Below are 16,506 nucleotides of genomic sequence, written 5' to 3' on the forward strand. Positions count from 1 at the left end.
CTTGGGCTCCTCAGAGCAGGCACTTTGGACGTTAAGATGAGGTGGAATGGTGCTTTTGTGAACCCGTAAGATGAGGTGGAATGGTGCTTCTGTGAACCCATGTCGGTGTTCTGTCGTTCTCATTGGGCTGGAATTGGAGGTTGGAAACATTTGGTTTGGGGAAGGCAAGCCAAGTGGTTTACAGAGGTGTAACCATGGGTGTAGCTTGTTAAACCTGTTTACCTCAGAAAATATTTTTTTTCTTGAATGTGTGGGAAAATCTGTAGCTTTTGTTTCCCTCTTACTCGCTGGCAGTGCTTTTCATGGATAAAGTTTCAGTCACAAAAAGCTCACCGAGTAAACAGTGAAAGTGTATCCCCTATCAGTACTTTAAGACTCTGTTGTCTAGAATTTTGTTGCTTTTATTGAGTTTTAATCCCAGAAGAAAATAAAATACTGTTAGGAGCTGGGATTCTGATACACTCCTTCCATTCCTGGTGGTTTTGCTGCCCTTTTTCACACAACCAGTGTAGTTCTTGATAAATAGCCGGTGAACAGCCCACTGTTAATTACGGAGTGTGTGTGTGTGAGTGTGTGTGTGTGCGTGTTACGATTCTGCGGGAATTTAAAGACCACACAGATAAGGATTCTGGTGTCCCAGCCCCGCCCCCAGTACATCCACTGCACCCAGAATGATTTCTGATATTGACACGCAGCAGCATTCAACTACTTTGTTAAACAAATGAATTCCATTTTATAATTATGAGTGGAAATGAGAGCATTTGCTAACTAAATTTGTTGGCTTATCAGCTACCAGTACTCTTCATTCCCCTTAATTTTTAAGAGCACTCTTGGTTTTGGCGCTGTTACTTGTCACGGCTGCCATGGCGTACCTTCTTCAGCATATTTGCTGTTGCCCCCACCTTTTTTTTTTTGCGGTAGGCGGGCCTCTCACTGTTGTGGCCTCTCCCGTTGCGGAGCACAGGCTCCGGACGCGCAGGCTCAGCGGCCATGGCTCACGGGCCCAGCCACTCCGCGGCATGTGGGATCTTCCCAGACCGGGGCACGAACCCGTGTCCCCTGCATCGGCAGGTGAACTCTCAACCACTGCGCCACCAGGGCAGCCCCTGCCCCCACCGTTTAACCTTCTTAAAAACCTGGTGGTTGTTAGATTTAAAAGCTGCTCAGCAGGCAGGACCTTATACTTCTCTTGTTCTTTCCTTAAAATTCCCCTGGCTGTTCTCATTTGTACTGAGTTGAAGAAAGGGAGGCCCAACCAGGATAAACATGGTGAACTGGTCATAGCCTGGCCCTCGCTGATCCTCCCAGGGCAGGTCTGGGCTGGCCAGTAATTGGGTGGGAAGCCTCGGAGAGCAGAGGCAGTGCTGTCGGGTGTGGTTCTGCCACTTTGCAGGGCTAGCAGGCGCACAAGGTGCTTCCCTGGCCCCACTGGGGATGCCTTCTTGCCTGGGCTGAGACCAGGGCTCGAGGCTTGTGTTTTTATTTGAGCTGTTTTCTGTCCTGTAATTGGTTATCTCAAGGAATGATTTTAGTTTAGTTACCATCTTCCTTTTGTTTTACTAGCTGGGTGAGGCGAGTATTTAGCTACAGAGGCGTCATCTCAAAATGAAGAGGTTATCATTTATTATTGATATTCCACTGTTGCTCTTGGTGTGACCTTTCTATAAAGTTTAGAATTAAAAGCTTTAATTTCTGAAAGTTAGAGTGGTGTTTCATCTGGCTGATTGGTTTCATTTGCTTTACCCCAGAGGGTCCGCTTAATCTTGCAGTTAACTTCTTAACTTTGTTAGTGGATGCAATTTTTATCCAGGAGGACCCTACACATGTAGACGTTTATACATGGATTTAGATAAAGATTTGATGTATAGGAATTAGGACGCTTCAATTCAGGGGTAACTCTTTACTTACAAAACCCTTTCCTGACCATTTCATGAAGAAAATTTGTAGATGGGATTATAGGTAGTAACTTCAGCTTAAAGAGTATCAGATGAATTGCATAGAATATGATGCTAATTAATTTTTTAAATTAAAAATTTATGATACTTATTTAAAATCTATTTTTTAAAGAAAAAGACAGTGATATTGTTGAATATCCACCTATTTAGAAAATTGTAGAATTTTTTTATTCCTGGTTTTCCAGCTGATTACAGCTCACATTTTATCCTTGTGAGCTGTGTGCTTCCCATTTTATCCTTGCTCTCCGCATCGCTCAGATGTTGTATGCACTGCCAGATAACTGGCAGATTTTTAGGGAGAGACAGTGGGGTCTTTTTATCATCTTGGCTGCACGGTATTATAGATTATTAAAATAAAGAATCCCTAAAAGTAATGGAAGTCGTGGAGCCATTGTGATTCCTACCATACAGTCTGTGGGAGGTTGTCTACGATGAGGTGGAAGTCATAAATGCACCTTAACTGGGTTCAAGGAGCCCAGAAATTAGAGTGCTGGCGGCCAGCTTGTCCTCACGCGTGTCCTCCATGAGGGCATCTTACAGGTCAATACCTTGGATTGTTTCTTCTCCAGTGGCCTCTTTGCCAAGCAGCTGAATTTCCAGCCTCCTGCTAGGTGGCTCTCTGTGTCTGTGCTAGTCCTGTGATCGTTTAAAACTCCGTGTATTCCAAAGAATTACCTTCTTTCTGCTGTTCTTTGTTCTTGAATGTGTCCTCTATTTCAGTTGGTAGCACCACTACCTTGACTGTCATGAAATTTGGCCTTTCCTAGTGCGTTACTTTAACCAACTGATTCTTAATCTGAAGTATTTTCAGTAGTGCTGTTTGGTTACCAAACAGTTTTAGAATAATAATTATTAAAGTAGTAGGCTGGGAATGAATTAACACTTGCCAGTGTGCTGAATTACTTTCAGCACATTAAAACGCTATAGTAACTTAATTTGCTAGAGCACTTCATCAGTGGGGCTGGGAATGGAAACAGGTCTGAAGGCATGGACTTCATCATTGACTCAGAGCAGTCACTGGTACCAAGAAGCCACATTGGAAGGATGTGAGTGAATTTGCCCCAGTTCATCATTATTCCAAGAAATAAATTTAGAACCTATTTCCCATTGATGATGGGTCATCTGATTTATCTTTTTGTAAGAGAACGTGTGTGCTCTGTCTATACACACACCCAATCTGTAGGGTTATGTTGCTATTGTCTCTTGCCTCCCAACATGAACTCTAAACTTCCATTTGTCTAGACTTGTCTGTGTATCTTGAATATCTATGGTACTTTGCTGCCTTATGTGCTTTCTTTTCTCTTTTCTCATCTTTATCTGTTAAGAATTTTTAAGAAATATCTCTTTATTTGATTTCAGGGTCTTTATGGAACTCTGTCTCATTAAACGTTCTCTCTTGCATAACACCTTACATGTAGTGTGTAGTTAATACATATTTGTTTAATGGAACATTTTCTGTACTTGGAGATATTTAGCAGATAGTTAATTTTCTTAGATGCAAGTAACAGAAAACAAACGAAGCTAGTTTAAGAGGAAAAGTAAATTTTTTGAAATTATGCTAGTATATCCTGTGGAATCTAAGGTAAAGCTGAAGGGTCTGAGCCGCAGGGAGATCGGGGAACCTCACTAGCAGGAACTCACGGATCTTTCCTTTAGAGAATTGTCAGTAGTGTGTCTCAGCTTCTACCTGTCAGACTCTGTATTTCTCAATTCAAGATCTGCAGAATCTGCTTGCCTCAGATCTGGTCAGTTGCCTACCTAAGGCCAGTCATAGTAGACACATGACTGTTCAGACATGGGAGGCCATCCCTGTGGCTGCTTGGAGGTGGATGGCTGTCCCCCGGTAGAAAGGCAGTTGTTCTCTGAAAGGAGGGGTCAGAAATAAATTGTAACGGATGTCTCCTACAATGGTATTTCTGACTTGTGGAAACTGAGCCAGTATGGGTTTGGTAGATTGCAGGTGACTTCAGCTGTGGTCAGGTTAGGGTGTTGTCCTTGCCTTTGCTGACTGATTTCATAGGAACTACTCGCTCATGTCTTAATCTTGTCACTTGTGATACTTAATCACTAATTCAGGAGACTCCTAGTTCTGAAGTTCATTGGGTCAGAGGAGAGAAAAAGTCATAATACTAATAATTTTGTTATGTTTTAAACATTAGCAAATTATGATCATAGCTACATAGTCACTCTTTGGTTCTGTGAATTTGACCACTGCAGTATTTTTTCTACTGCAAAGGATCCTAATTTTCTCTTCTGTATTATTTCTGTAAATGGGCTGTAAACCTGAAGGAAGTAATTGTGTATGAAAATTTTCAGAGGGCACCAGTTGGTTTCTTTCTTTCCAAAGAAAGCAGGAGAAAATCAGCCTCTCCGTCTGTCTCTCTGTGTCTTTCTCTCTCTCTCTCTCTCTCTCGTATTTTGCTGTGGCAGCCTGAGCAGACCAATACAGAGGGTGGTGCTGAGAAGTGTGGTGCTGCTGTAACAAATATCTTAAAATGGGGAAGTGGCTTTGGAACTGGCTGTGGGTAGAGGCTGGGAGAGTTTTGAGGTGCACAGAAGCAAAAACCGGGATTGCTGTGAAGGGACTGCTAAAGATGATTCTGGTGACAACTGAGAAAGGAGAAATGATTATAGTTTTGATACATTTGGTTAAATAATATATTAATTTCATCTGTTTCTTTTTATTTTCTTAATATGGCTACTAGAAATTTTAAAACTATATAACTTTCTTTCATTGGGCAACACTGAAATAGAGCTAACGTGTATGAACATGGATAAATATAAAAAAAAGATAATATTGATAGAAAAGTAGGTCATTCAGAGCTGTGTTCACAGGATACTGTTTAAAAATTTTATATGAAGTTTTGGGCTTCCCTGGTGGCGCGGTGGTTGAGAGTCCGCCTGCCGATGCAGGGGACGCGGGTTCGTGCCCCGGTCCGGGAGGATCCCACATGCTGCGGAGCGGCTGGGCCCATGAGCCATGGCCGCTGAGCCTGCGCGTCTGGAGACTGTGCTCCGCAACGGGAGAGGCCACAACAGTGAGAGGCCCGCGTACCACAAAAAAAAAAAAAAAAAATTATATAAAGTTTAAAAGCTTGCAAAATAATACTATAAAGTATTTATGTGTGTGTGTGGTAGAAAAAGGATAAAAACAAGATGTTAATGAAATGCCAAATTCAGGAGAGAGTTACCTCTAGGAAGGAGGAAAACTAGAACAGGAAGAGAGATATAGGAAATTACAACCGCATCATTAAAAAAACTGAAGAAAAATTTGTATTGTGTTAATATTTGGTGAAGGGTGATTGGGTAATGAAAACATGTATTTTTTATTATACTTTTCCATGTACTTAAATTATTTCATAATAAATAGTAAGTATCTCTAATTCTTGAAATATTTCTAGTAGAATTTTTCCATTTAACTAAGCGATGGGAGAGCCAGTGAAGTAACTTGTGCAACTGCAAAACAATAAAATAGCTGCACTGTGATTGAGAACCAAGTCTTTCTTGGTCCAAAACTCATAGCCCTCCTTTCTCATTAATCAGATTCTACAGTATAAAGATAAAATGTAAACTGAAGCTTCTGAACCTGCAGGCTCCTCTGACCTGTCTTTGATTCTTCCCTTCTCCTCTCATCCCAGGTACATGCACCTCCGCATCCCTGCACACAGACACACCATGCACGAGCATTCATGCACACATTTGCACATGTGCACACCATCTTTGTGAAAGAATGTGAGTTCCTTACTGTCAGGCTGTGGCTAAGACAGCTAGTGTCTGGTGAGCTGTAGTTCCTCTCTGTGTCCATGTGAGGAAAGTTCCTCCACGTTCATCAGGATTTCAGGCTTGGGGGAGCAGTTCTAAAATAAAATATGCTGAAGTGTTGCCTCTTGCTCTCTTTTGCTAAAGATATTTATTATGGCCTTTTGCTTCCTGTTAGAAATTAGAAATGCCTATGTGAAGAATACATGGTTTCCTTTGCTGGCTAAGGCATTAGTTGTCTTTTTGATTGGCTGCTGAAGACATTATTTGTTGTCTTCCTCATTGTCCTTTACATAGAGATCCTCTTAGGAATCAAGAAAAAAAACTTTCCAGAAAATAAATACAAAATTTAAAAATACAAAATTTGAAACATTTACCAGATGCTTAATGTGTTAGATGTGATTATTTCTCCAAATTGAAGATGAGGAAACAGGCATGGGAAAGTTAAATAAATTGCTTAAGATAACCTGCTGTTGAGGGCAGGGCTGAGCTTGAGATGATGTTGGGGTCATGTCTGTGCAATCTCTTTTTTCTCAAATCCAATCCACTTTTCTGTCTCTTCCCACCCGAATACAGGTTTAATGTTGGTGATATTCGTAAGGTTCCAACCTGAACCTTGTCTTCTTACTTTTACATAATTTCCACGGACAGTCTTTTCTAACTCTCATACCTTCATGCACTGTTTCTGTTCTTATGATTCCTGAACTTGTATTTCCGTGTCATATCCCTTTCTTAAAGCTCCAGACCCATAGAGCCGCTGCCTCTTGGTCAGTTTTACCTCAACTATTTCATAGGCATTGCAATATTAACATATCAAAGCCATATTTAGTATTAGCAACTATCCCTCTGCAGATATATTGGACATATAATATTTCCTGAATTCCCGTTCTTGATAAATGTACCTCTCTTGTTGCTCAGACCAGGTGCTTGGGGTCTCCTTTGACTCTGCTTTCACTTTCATTTCTAACATCTGGGAGTCCTTAAGTATTGTTATATCTCCTTCCTTATGTTCTTCCTAGTCCACTTCTCTCTACTCCCACTTCCCTCACATCTTCTTTATCTCTTGCTTTAATTATGGAAGAGCCTTCTAGCTAGCTGCTTTCCCTACTTGCCCATAGTAGAGTCAGTTCTTCAGATTGTTGTTTGGATGATCATTCCATATCAACATGTGACTTGGTTAGCCCCTGTTAAAACTGCCCGTGGCTCCCCCAGTGCCTCAGAATGAAGCTGCATGCCCTGCTCTGGTCTGCAAGGTGTTCAACAGCCCTCTCTCTTCTGCTGCTTGTAGATGTTCCTGCATGTGCTCTGTTCTCTCTGGCCTCATATTTGTGGTCTTCCTGTTCCTAGCCCCGAATGTACTTCCTTCTCTCTCTGCCTAATAACCTACACTTAGCATTCAGCTTTAGGTGGCAGATCCTGATTCAGGTGGTAGTTCTTTCCTTCTTCCCTTCTCCCTGTGCCCCACCTGGCTTTGTTTTCCTCTTGTTCCCGTAGAGCCTGAACAACACTTCAATTGCAGTACTTCCACCACATTGTTTTATGACTATTTCATTTTGACCTCCCCATCCCCACAAAGCCCTGTGTCCCCTTTGCTTCTGCATGTGAGTCCCCAGAACAGGCCACGTGTAGCTGGTTATTTGTTGACATTTTTCTAGGACAGTGGTTCTCAACTGGGGATGATTTTGCCCCCCAGAGGACATTTGGCAATGCCTGGAGACATTTTTGATAGTCATGATTGGTGGGGCATTGCTAATACATCTAGTGGGTAGTGGCCAGGGATGCTGCTAAACACCCTACAATGCACAGGACAGGACCCCACGTTATCCGGTGTGAAACGGCAACAGTGCTGAGGTTGAGAAGCCCTGCTCTAGCAGGAAGCGCAAAACTTGAGAGTACTAAAATAAAAGACATTCCATAACAAAAAGATGAAATTAAATTTGGAGTTCTCAAGTAATATATAAAACTTTTCAGTGTTGAGGAACTTAATTTTCAATGTAAACGACCCTGGTTCTTTTTGTGGCCTATTGTTAATATTTATTCGGAAGCTGTGTTTGGGGGGAAACGTGACCCTTGAGCTTATTAATGGGTTAGCAGTATTTAGTAATTAAACACTTTAGTAATGCAGTAATGTAGGCATGCAACTGAGATTGTGAAAAGGATAGTGGAACTAAGCTCTTCTTTTGAGAATTTTTTTCATTTACTTTTTCGTATTCTAAATGCGCCTGGTAACAGGTGACTACCCAAGCTGGTTTTTGGAGGAGATGTGGGGACGGGTGATGTCCTTTTTAAGCTCTTAAAAAGGTTTTAACTATAAAATCCTCAAAAAAAGACCAAATGTGGTAAACCTTTTGCCTTGCGTGTAGATTAGGAAATGATGAAAACCATAGTGCTAACCAACCTCCACACACGCACACACCCACACCCATGCACACACATATCCCCACAAATGATAACCCTCACCCACTTGTATCCTCTTCACTTGTTCTAGCCAAGTGCCTGCTATAATGCCAGTGACACAGTCCATGCTGACCATCAGTAGAAAGGGCGCCTCATGAGGGTCCCCATAGCTACACCATGAATTGACCGGGTAGAGAATCCATTCAACTAACTGTACAATTTACATTTAGTAAATTTAAAATTTAGTGTAGGTATTAAATTAGGAGGGGCTACTGATATACTGGAAAATTAGAATGTTGAAGGGTAAATTGTTGCTGACATTAGAACAATACGGGACTGACTTGCAAAACCAAATAATGGGAAAATAAAATACCTACCACACTTGAAAGTTTTAGCATGTGTCTGGGCAAAGACAGCAAACATTACAGAAGAATGTTTTCATTCTTTCCTCCAGGATTGGCTGTTGATATGACTTCTGTTTTATAATCTGGTTTTCAAAAAAAATTCTTATTTGGTAGTTCAGAAATTTGAGTAAAAGAAAGAATAGGAAATGTTAGGAAGAAGACTCAGTGATTCATTCTTTAAGTAGTTCCTGTTGATATTAGCAATTTCAAATTAGCCTCTTGAAAATATAATATTGTATTGGAATTGTGTGGGAAAAGTCCATTTTTCATCTTTATCGTTGGAGACTTCTTTGTTAAATTAAGTGGTTTTCACCTGAAGAGGCAATTTTCTTTATAGTTGGCTTTTAACAAATAGTGAATATTATTTACCCCACATTAAAATCAAAACAATACTTTTTTTCCAATAGGTGTTAGATTACAATGGCTAATGGCTATTCAGGTTGGTGTTAGGAGTTCAGTTTTTGAGACTGACATATGTGCGGCACATTTCTTTTAGTTTGTTGAAGGAAGATTGAGATATTTGTACTGAATTTGGTGGATTCTGTGAGATAGTGCCTGGCTTACAATTGATTTAATCTCTTGTCTTTGGGTATATGGCTTACTTAGTTTGGATTTTGTGTCAAAATAGAAGTTTAAGCTACAGATACTATATCTGCAAAGTTATTTCAATGAATATAGTCATAAGGGAATAGAATAATAGGCATGTATAAATGTGAATTTTAATAAAGAGGTCTCCAAATTTAATTGCATTTCTCTTAATTTTTTTTTTTCAGACAAATCCTACAGAAATTTTAGAGTATTCATCAGATAGTGAAAAAGATGATGAGTCGGAGAATGTCTTGTTCATTGATTCAGAATCCTCTCACAAATACCACATGGATTTCGGATCAGATGGAAGACAGGTTATGGAGAGACCGATAAACCCTAGGGTAAAATCTACAGAGGCCATTTTGCATACACCTCAGAAAGAGACAAAGCTTCCCAAGACTCCAGAAAATTCAGCAAAGAAGAAGAAGCTTTTAAGGTTATATTACACCTTTTTAAATACTTTTTTTTAAAAAAGTTTTTCTCTTTCTTAAAAAGCCCAAATACCTACAATGTTAATTTAAAAATACTTATTTACTTGGGAAGGAAGATTGACAGAATAGAATTATAATTCTGATAAGCAGTTATGGGTCCTAATTTCTGGAGTTTGTTTATGGAATTGTTCATCCAAGTTGAGCATTCACTGTTTCAGTCATAACCAGCTTATGTGACTGCTTTCCTTAATGGAGATTGGTTGTTTGGGTTTATCAGATTTTATTGAGCACCCGTGTTCCAAGTGCTATCTTAGACAATTAAGACAAGTAAATGACTGTTCCTGTTTTTGAGTAAATTATGTCTAAAAGAGGGAAATAGAAATATAGACTATTGAGATCACTTTTGTGATTGTGGTTGGCCAGGGAAACACTTAGAAATGCAAAGACTTACGGGCAAAGATTCATGGGCAAGAAACTGGCTGGTGTGTGTGTGAAGAACCATAGGGGCCAGGTCATGGAGGGCCCAGCAAGACGTGTGAAGGGGCCTGGGGTGTGCCATGTAGGGGGACGTGTCCCAACCCTGCGTTGTACATCATCTCTTTGTGTTTTAAATTAGAACAAAACAGTGAAAACAAAACCCCAGTGAAAGTGAGAAGGAGAACTTGTGGGAAACAGTGCCACAAAAGCAGACTCAGTGGACAGTTTCAAGGAAAAAGGAGTGTAGTAGAAAGTGTAAACATGGCGATGAAGAACACGGTTTTAGATCTGTTTAGGGTATGTCTGCGTCAAGGAGGGCAAGTACGATGCACACCAAGGAGAGCCCAATGACAGTGTCGGACAGTGTTGGTGGACTGGTCAGGGAGGAGGCGAGGGGCTCGAGTTGTGGAGATGGTGCTGTGACCCCTCTGCTAGAAGCTGGGATTCAAGGCAGGAGAGGGGTGGGGAGCTTAGGTTGCAAGTTTGATCAGGCTTGATTGGAATCCATTGTCTAAAGAGATCTCAGAGAAAAGGTGACATGGATTTAGAGAATAATAGGGAAGACCCAGTGGAGGCAGAGAGGTTAGGAAGAATTACTCTCAGTGTCCAGGAAAGGAAGTGGGAGAGGGAGGCCTGTCTTGAATAAAGGAGTGGAGAGGAGAGTAAAAGGATGTGACCAAGTCTAGTGGGATGGACACAGCATGGTGAGTCAATTGATGCCTGTTCACTGTTTTGTTTTGTTTTTTTTAACATAAAACAAGACAGAAGGCCTTATGCCCGAAGTGAAGAAGTTACAGCCTCAAATGAATATGGTGATGGTTTGTAATAGCCTCTGGAGAAAACAGGAAAGGAAGCAAATAAAAGGGATTCGAATGTCTTTGTTGAAGTTGATCCTTTGCAATTAGAGAAGGTCATGTTCCCAACCCTGTTGGGGGCCTGCTGTGTGCCAAGCACTGTTTCATGTCCTGGAGGCACAGCAGTGAACAAAGGCAGTGAAAGCTCTACCTGTCCTGAGGGGAAGGCTGATGAGGAGCCAAGAAGTAAAGTAGACATCATGTCAAAAGGAAATAAACTGTATGGAGAAAAAGCAGAAAAAGAGGGACAGATGGCCAGGAGGAAGGGGAGGACGTTTCTATTTTAAACAGGGGATCAGGAAAGCCTCTGAGAATGTGACTTATTGAGCAGCTGGAGGAACAGAGCTGACATTTCCTGAGTTGAGGTAGGAGGCGGGTGAGGGGATCATATGGTTTGGTTTGGTTTTCCTTGGTGGGAATATCATGAGGCTTTTTTTAGGGAGATGAGGTTATTCGTCTTTTGCTTTCTCTGTACATTGACTGTACAAGTTCTTTTCACAGTTACTTGGGGTTTGAGTTTTTCATACTTCCAAACAAAAATTGGAGTTTCCCCACCATCTTTGCTGTTTGGCCTCAAATGCTTTTATACTTGTATGTATACATTTTGGGGGAGTGTATAAAAGTTTATATTTGTGTGGTCAATTCTGTAGGTCGGTCTTATTGTGTCAAGTTGCCTCCCAATTACTTCTTAAACATAGGAAGTTCTGTATCCTTAGTAATAGTAATCTCCTTTTATACATATTGTGTTATCTTCTTTCAGTTTTATTGAGATTTAATTGACATAGAGCATTGCGTAAGTTCAAGTTCAAGCATAATGACTTGTATACATTGTGAACAGTCATTTACTTGTCTTACTTAATTGTGCGGAAGCTTTTTAGTTTGATGTTGTTCCACTTGTTTATTTTTTATTATTATTTTTTTGCGGTACGCAGGCCTCTCACTGTTGTGGCCTCTCCCGTTGCGGACCACAGGCTCTGGACGCGCAGGCCCAGCGGCCATGGCTCACGGGCCCAGCCGCTCCGCGACATGTGGGATCTTCCCGGACCGGGGCATGAACCCGTGTCCCCTGAATCGGCAGGCGGACTCTCAACCGCTGCGCCACCAGGGAAGAAGCCCCCTGCTTGTTTATTTTTGATTTTGTTGTTTGTGCTTTAGGTGTCATATCCAAAAAATCATTGCCAAGACCTATGTCATGGAGCTGTTTTCCTTGATTTTCTTCTAGGAGTTTTATGATTTCAGGTCTTACATTTAAGTCTTTAATCCATTTTGAGTTAATTTTTGTGAATGGTGTAAGATAGGGTCTAGTTTCATTCTTTTGTATGTGAATATCCAGTTCTCCCAGCACCATTTATTGAAGAGACTGTCTTTTCTCAATTGGGTGTTCTTGGCTCCCTTGTCAGATATTAATCGACTGAGTATGCATCGATTTATTTCTGGGCTCTCTTTTCTGTTCCATTGGTCTATGTGTCTGTTTTTATGCTGGTACCATACTTTTTTGATTACTGTAGCTTTATCTTATAGCTTATCTTGAAATTAGGAAGTGTGATGCTTCCCACTTTGTTCTTAATCAGGATTTCTTTGGCTGTTTGGGGTCTTTTGTGGTTCCATACAAATTTTTGGATTTTCTTTCTACTTCTATTAAAAATTCCACTGGACTCTTCCTAGGAATTGCATTGAATCTATAGACGGCTTTGTATATTATGGACATTTTAACAGTATTAATTCTTCCAGTCCATGAACATGGGATATCTTTCCACTTATTTGTTTTGTTTTCTGTTTCTTTTATCATGACTTTATATATTGAAAATCCTAAAGATTCCACCAAAAAACTGTTAGATCTAATCAACAAATTCAGTAAAGTTGCAGGATACAAAATTAACATACACAAATCAGTAGTGTATCTATAGAGACACTAATAATCCCATTTACAATAGCATCAAAAACCATAAAATACTTAGGAATAAAGTCAGCCGAGGAGGTGAAGAAGCTCTACAGTGAAAACTACAAGACATTGATGAAAGAAATCATGAGGTTTTCGACTATGTTCAGTTAGCCATTATATATCTGAGTAGGAGTACGAGTCTGGACTTCACATGACAAGGTTGGTGCTGGATGTGAATTTGTAATCTTTAGTGTCCAGATGGTTTTTAGGGCATGAGCTGGGTCATTTCCTAGATCAAATGCATACTGAAAGGAGAATCTGTCACAGAATCTGTGTCTTAGGCACTCTGCAGTGGTTGAGTCACAGAGGAAGAGGCTACTGAGGGAGGAATTAAATCTAAGAGAGCATGATGTCCTGGAAAGCAGCCAGCTATGACAGATGCTGCTGGGTTTGCGCTGTGGAGGACAGGGAATATAGAGCCTTCTCAGTGGAATGGTCAGGCAAAGTCAAATTGCTGTGGATTTAGAGAGAATGGAAGGAGAGAAACTGAAGACAGCATGCATAGAAAATTCATTGTGTGTTTTGCTTTAAGGGATGTAGAGAACTGTTTGCTAATTCAAAGGAATTTGGAGATTGAGACTTCTTTTTTATGAGTGGGAATGAGAGCAGATTTTTTATATATTGATGGGAAAGGTCCTCAGCAGGGGAAAGAGACGATAACTGTTGGAGTTGTGTCTGACTTGGTGGAAGGGGTTTACAGATGAAGGGGTGTCCTGGGTTAGGAGCACAGTTAGTCCATCCACGGACAGGTGAGAGGGCAGAGTCTCTTCAGGTGCAGGTAGATATATGTGGCAGTGGGAACTCATGCAAGTTCTTGCTGATCGCGTCTACTTTCTCGGTGAAATGGGAAGTGTCTTCATCAGCTGAGAGTAAGGAAAAGGAGATGATATTGGAGGAATGAGGAGAGAGAGTAGATGACATGGTCATGTAGTGGGGGAGTGAATGAACTAGGGAATTGCAGTAGGATTGTTTGGCAGGAGTGGTCATCATGAATTGAGTTTGAGACTGACTAGTCAGCATGGATTGAACCGTGGGGCTGCAGATGTGGAACAGAGTGTGGGATTGTCCACTGAGTATGATGAACCCCGTCAATAGAAGTCCTGAGAGTGATTGTGATATTGGACCATGAAATCTCGACTGGGTAAGGTCAGAATGAGAGCATGCAGGGTATAGAGCACAAAGAGATGGGGCTGTGCCACCTGATTGTGAACTGGGGAGAGGTTGGCCAAACACTTCTGAAGTCATGACGCTAGAGGTCATGAGCTGAACAGGTAAGAATGACTGGTGCTCAGAAGTGAATTAATGGAGGGAGGCGGTTTGTAACCTTGAGGTTTAGAGGATGACCATGGGCGATGAGTGGCTGAGGTGAGGTGGAGGACACGCAGTCTTGGAGGAGAGGACTTCAAGGAATGAGGAGGTTGAGGTATCAGAAGCCTGGCAGGGAACTGATATCGACAAGAATGGTGGCCTGCAGCCAGAAGATAAGGCCTCCAAAGAGTTGCTGGCACAGCTGTGGAGGTGCCTTCCCTGGGGTGAAGATGGTCTCTGTCCTGTCCTCCCCGCCTCCTGGAATATAAGGGGGGTGCAAGATGGCCTGGAATCCTCAGCGAGGAGCAGGCCTGCCCCTTCCAGGCCCTTCATGCCTGTCAGGTGGAGGGGAGGCAGAAAAGACAGCTGCTTTTTAAGGTCCCTGTCTCAGGGGAGGAGCAGGAAGGTAAAGAGAACATGCGGAGAGGTTGAGGACACGGGTTTTGCTGGCGACTGAAGCAGCTCCAGCAATATGCACATGATTGTTTTCTTCTTGTGATTTCTAAGCGATAACTAAGAGATGTCTATTTTGTGGTTATTCTTTTAAAGTTACTGTGTTGAAGTACTAAAAGAGAGGTTGGTGTGATTTGGGTTGTCTGTCTCAGGCATCAAACTGGAAGACTTTCTGTTGACAGTAGGAGGAGCTTTACTGAACTGACCAAAAGGCCCATGATTGCCACAGGATCGCTGTTTGATGACCTGCTTCAGAAGCAGGGGAAAGGGTTACATGTTGTGGCTCATATGTGTTTAGAGCATCATGTTTTAGAGAGTTAAGAAAATCTCTTAGCTTGTTGTCTAGTAATGATTGAAGAAAGAGTTTAGCATTAAGTGTTTGATTTGTTGACGTGAAGTCTTATGAAAGTGCTGAGAATACAGACATCTTGATAATCCTCCCAGGGAAAGATCACCAACTTTTGTCATAGAAGTTCAACAGGGGGCCTGAGGAAAATAACACTGCTACTAAGGAAAAAAGCAGGTGTAGGTTATAGATTTTCATTATGTAGCATGAATATAGCAGTGATTAAAAGATTTTTTTTTTTTAACCTGATAAGGACTGGCTAGCAAGGATCAAGTTAAGTAGTTGGCATTTCAAGGCTGGAGAACACTCGTCCTCTCTCCCTGTGGTTTGCCCCACAGGGAAATATTAATTCAGTCTCTTTGGGCTTTCTTCCTTGTTTATTTTTATTTTTGATTCATGGCACTGTTTGAGGCATAACTAATGAAAGTCAGTGCAACATTGTTTTGATATTTGAGTTATGTTGTCAGTAATAAAGCCATATTACCACAGTCGTACGATCAAGTTTTTTTTTCACAGTGTCTATTATATCTGACAGAGAGCAAAACTTGAAAATATTGTATACTATATTTATTTAAATTATTTTTTCTTCACCTAGTTTCTTTACCTATTATAGCTTATTAAAAATATTATAATGATTTTTTTTTCTGGAACTTAGAATGTTTTTGAATCTTTATTCTTTTTCACTTCATACATTGTAGAAATGTTTAGCCTTGTTGAATTGATGCCAGTAATCTTTTCAGATACAGTACCAATCTGTTTATTTTATATAAAAGATAGACTATCTTAATTTGGTTAGTGAATTTATCTTTTTTTTTCCCCCATTCCACTGGTGTTTTGGATTTTATCTGTGACTAACTTAGCAGACTATATTGAAAAGAGTTAATTTGGAGGTTCCAGTCCAAGATGGCGGCATAGGAAGCTCCTGAACTCACTTTCTCCCATAGACATATTGAATCTACAGCTATACTCAAGGCAGTTCCCTCTAAAAGAAATCCAGAAATGGAGAGATTGTTATACATTGGGCAAATGAGAAAGTACGCCCGTTGAAATGGGTAGGAAAGGCTAAGACATGAGACACCCTCTCACCATAAACCCCACCCCAGTGACATACAATCAGTAGGGAACTTGTAACTCCTAGCTTCTCCGTGAGGAGCAAAGAATTTGGATCCAATATCTAGCACCCCAGCCTTTAAGACTTTCACTGGAGGCACTAGCCCCCATAACACCCAGCTCTGAAAGCCAAAGGGGCTTGTGTCCATGAGACCCACGAGACTATAGCAAACATAGAAACAGTTCTTAATGGGCTTGCTAGGACTCCCCGTGGCTATTCCTCCAGGGCTCAGCACACAGAGCTGACAGAAACACTCATCTCCCAGTCTTTGCCCAGAAGAGGCCTATTTGCATATGTTAAAAGCTGCTGCCTGAGGATCAGGTTCTCATTTAGCACACATCTAGGGTGCTGACTGCCAGTCTCCTCAGAGGCGAGGGAGGCAGCGGGTACCATCTTCTTGCTGTCCCTCTACATCACGGTGGGTTGATGGTGTCTCCTAGAAGAGGCTTTTTCACATGTCTGGCATTCTGGTAGCAGCTTT

At 41.2% G+C, this 16,506-nt stretch overlaps 1 protein-coding gene across 2 annotated transcripts in view; it reads left to right on the forward strand.

The window, feature by feature from the left end:
• The window catches only part of SPIDR (scaffold protein involved in DNA repair), a 353,204-nt gene that overhangs the window by 112,988 nt on the left and 223,710 nt on the right, over nucleotides 1–16,506 (forward strand). For both annotated transcript variants that reach the window (XM_060035355.1, XM_060035356.1), the window contains exon 6: nucleotides 9,289–9,539. In XM_060035355.1, coding sequence (XP_059891338.1) covers nucleotides 9,289–9,539 — 251 coding nt within the window. The remainder of the gene's footprint in view (nucleotides 1–9,288; nucleotides 9,540–16,506) is intronic.

This window comes from Delphinus delphis, chromosome 17 (assembly GCF_949987515.2).
Source record: "Delphinus delphis chromosome 17, mDelDel1.2, whole genome shotgun sequence".
Taxonomy (NCBI): Eukaryota; Metazoa; Chordata; class Mammalia; order Artiodactyla; family Delphinidae; genus Delphinus; species Delphinus delphis.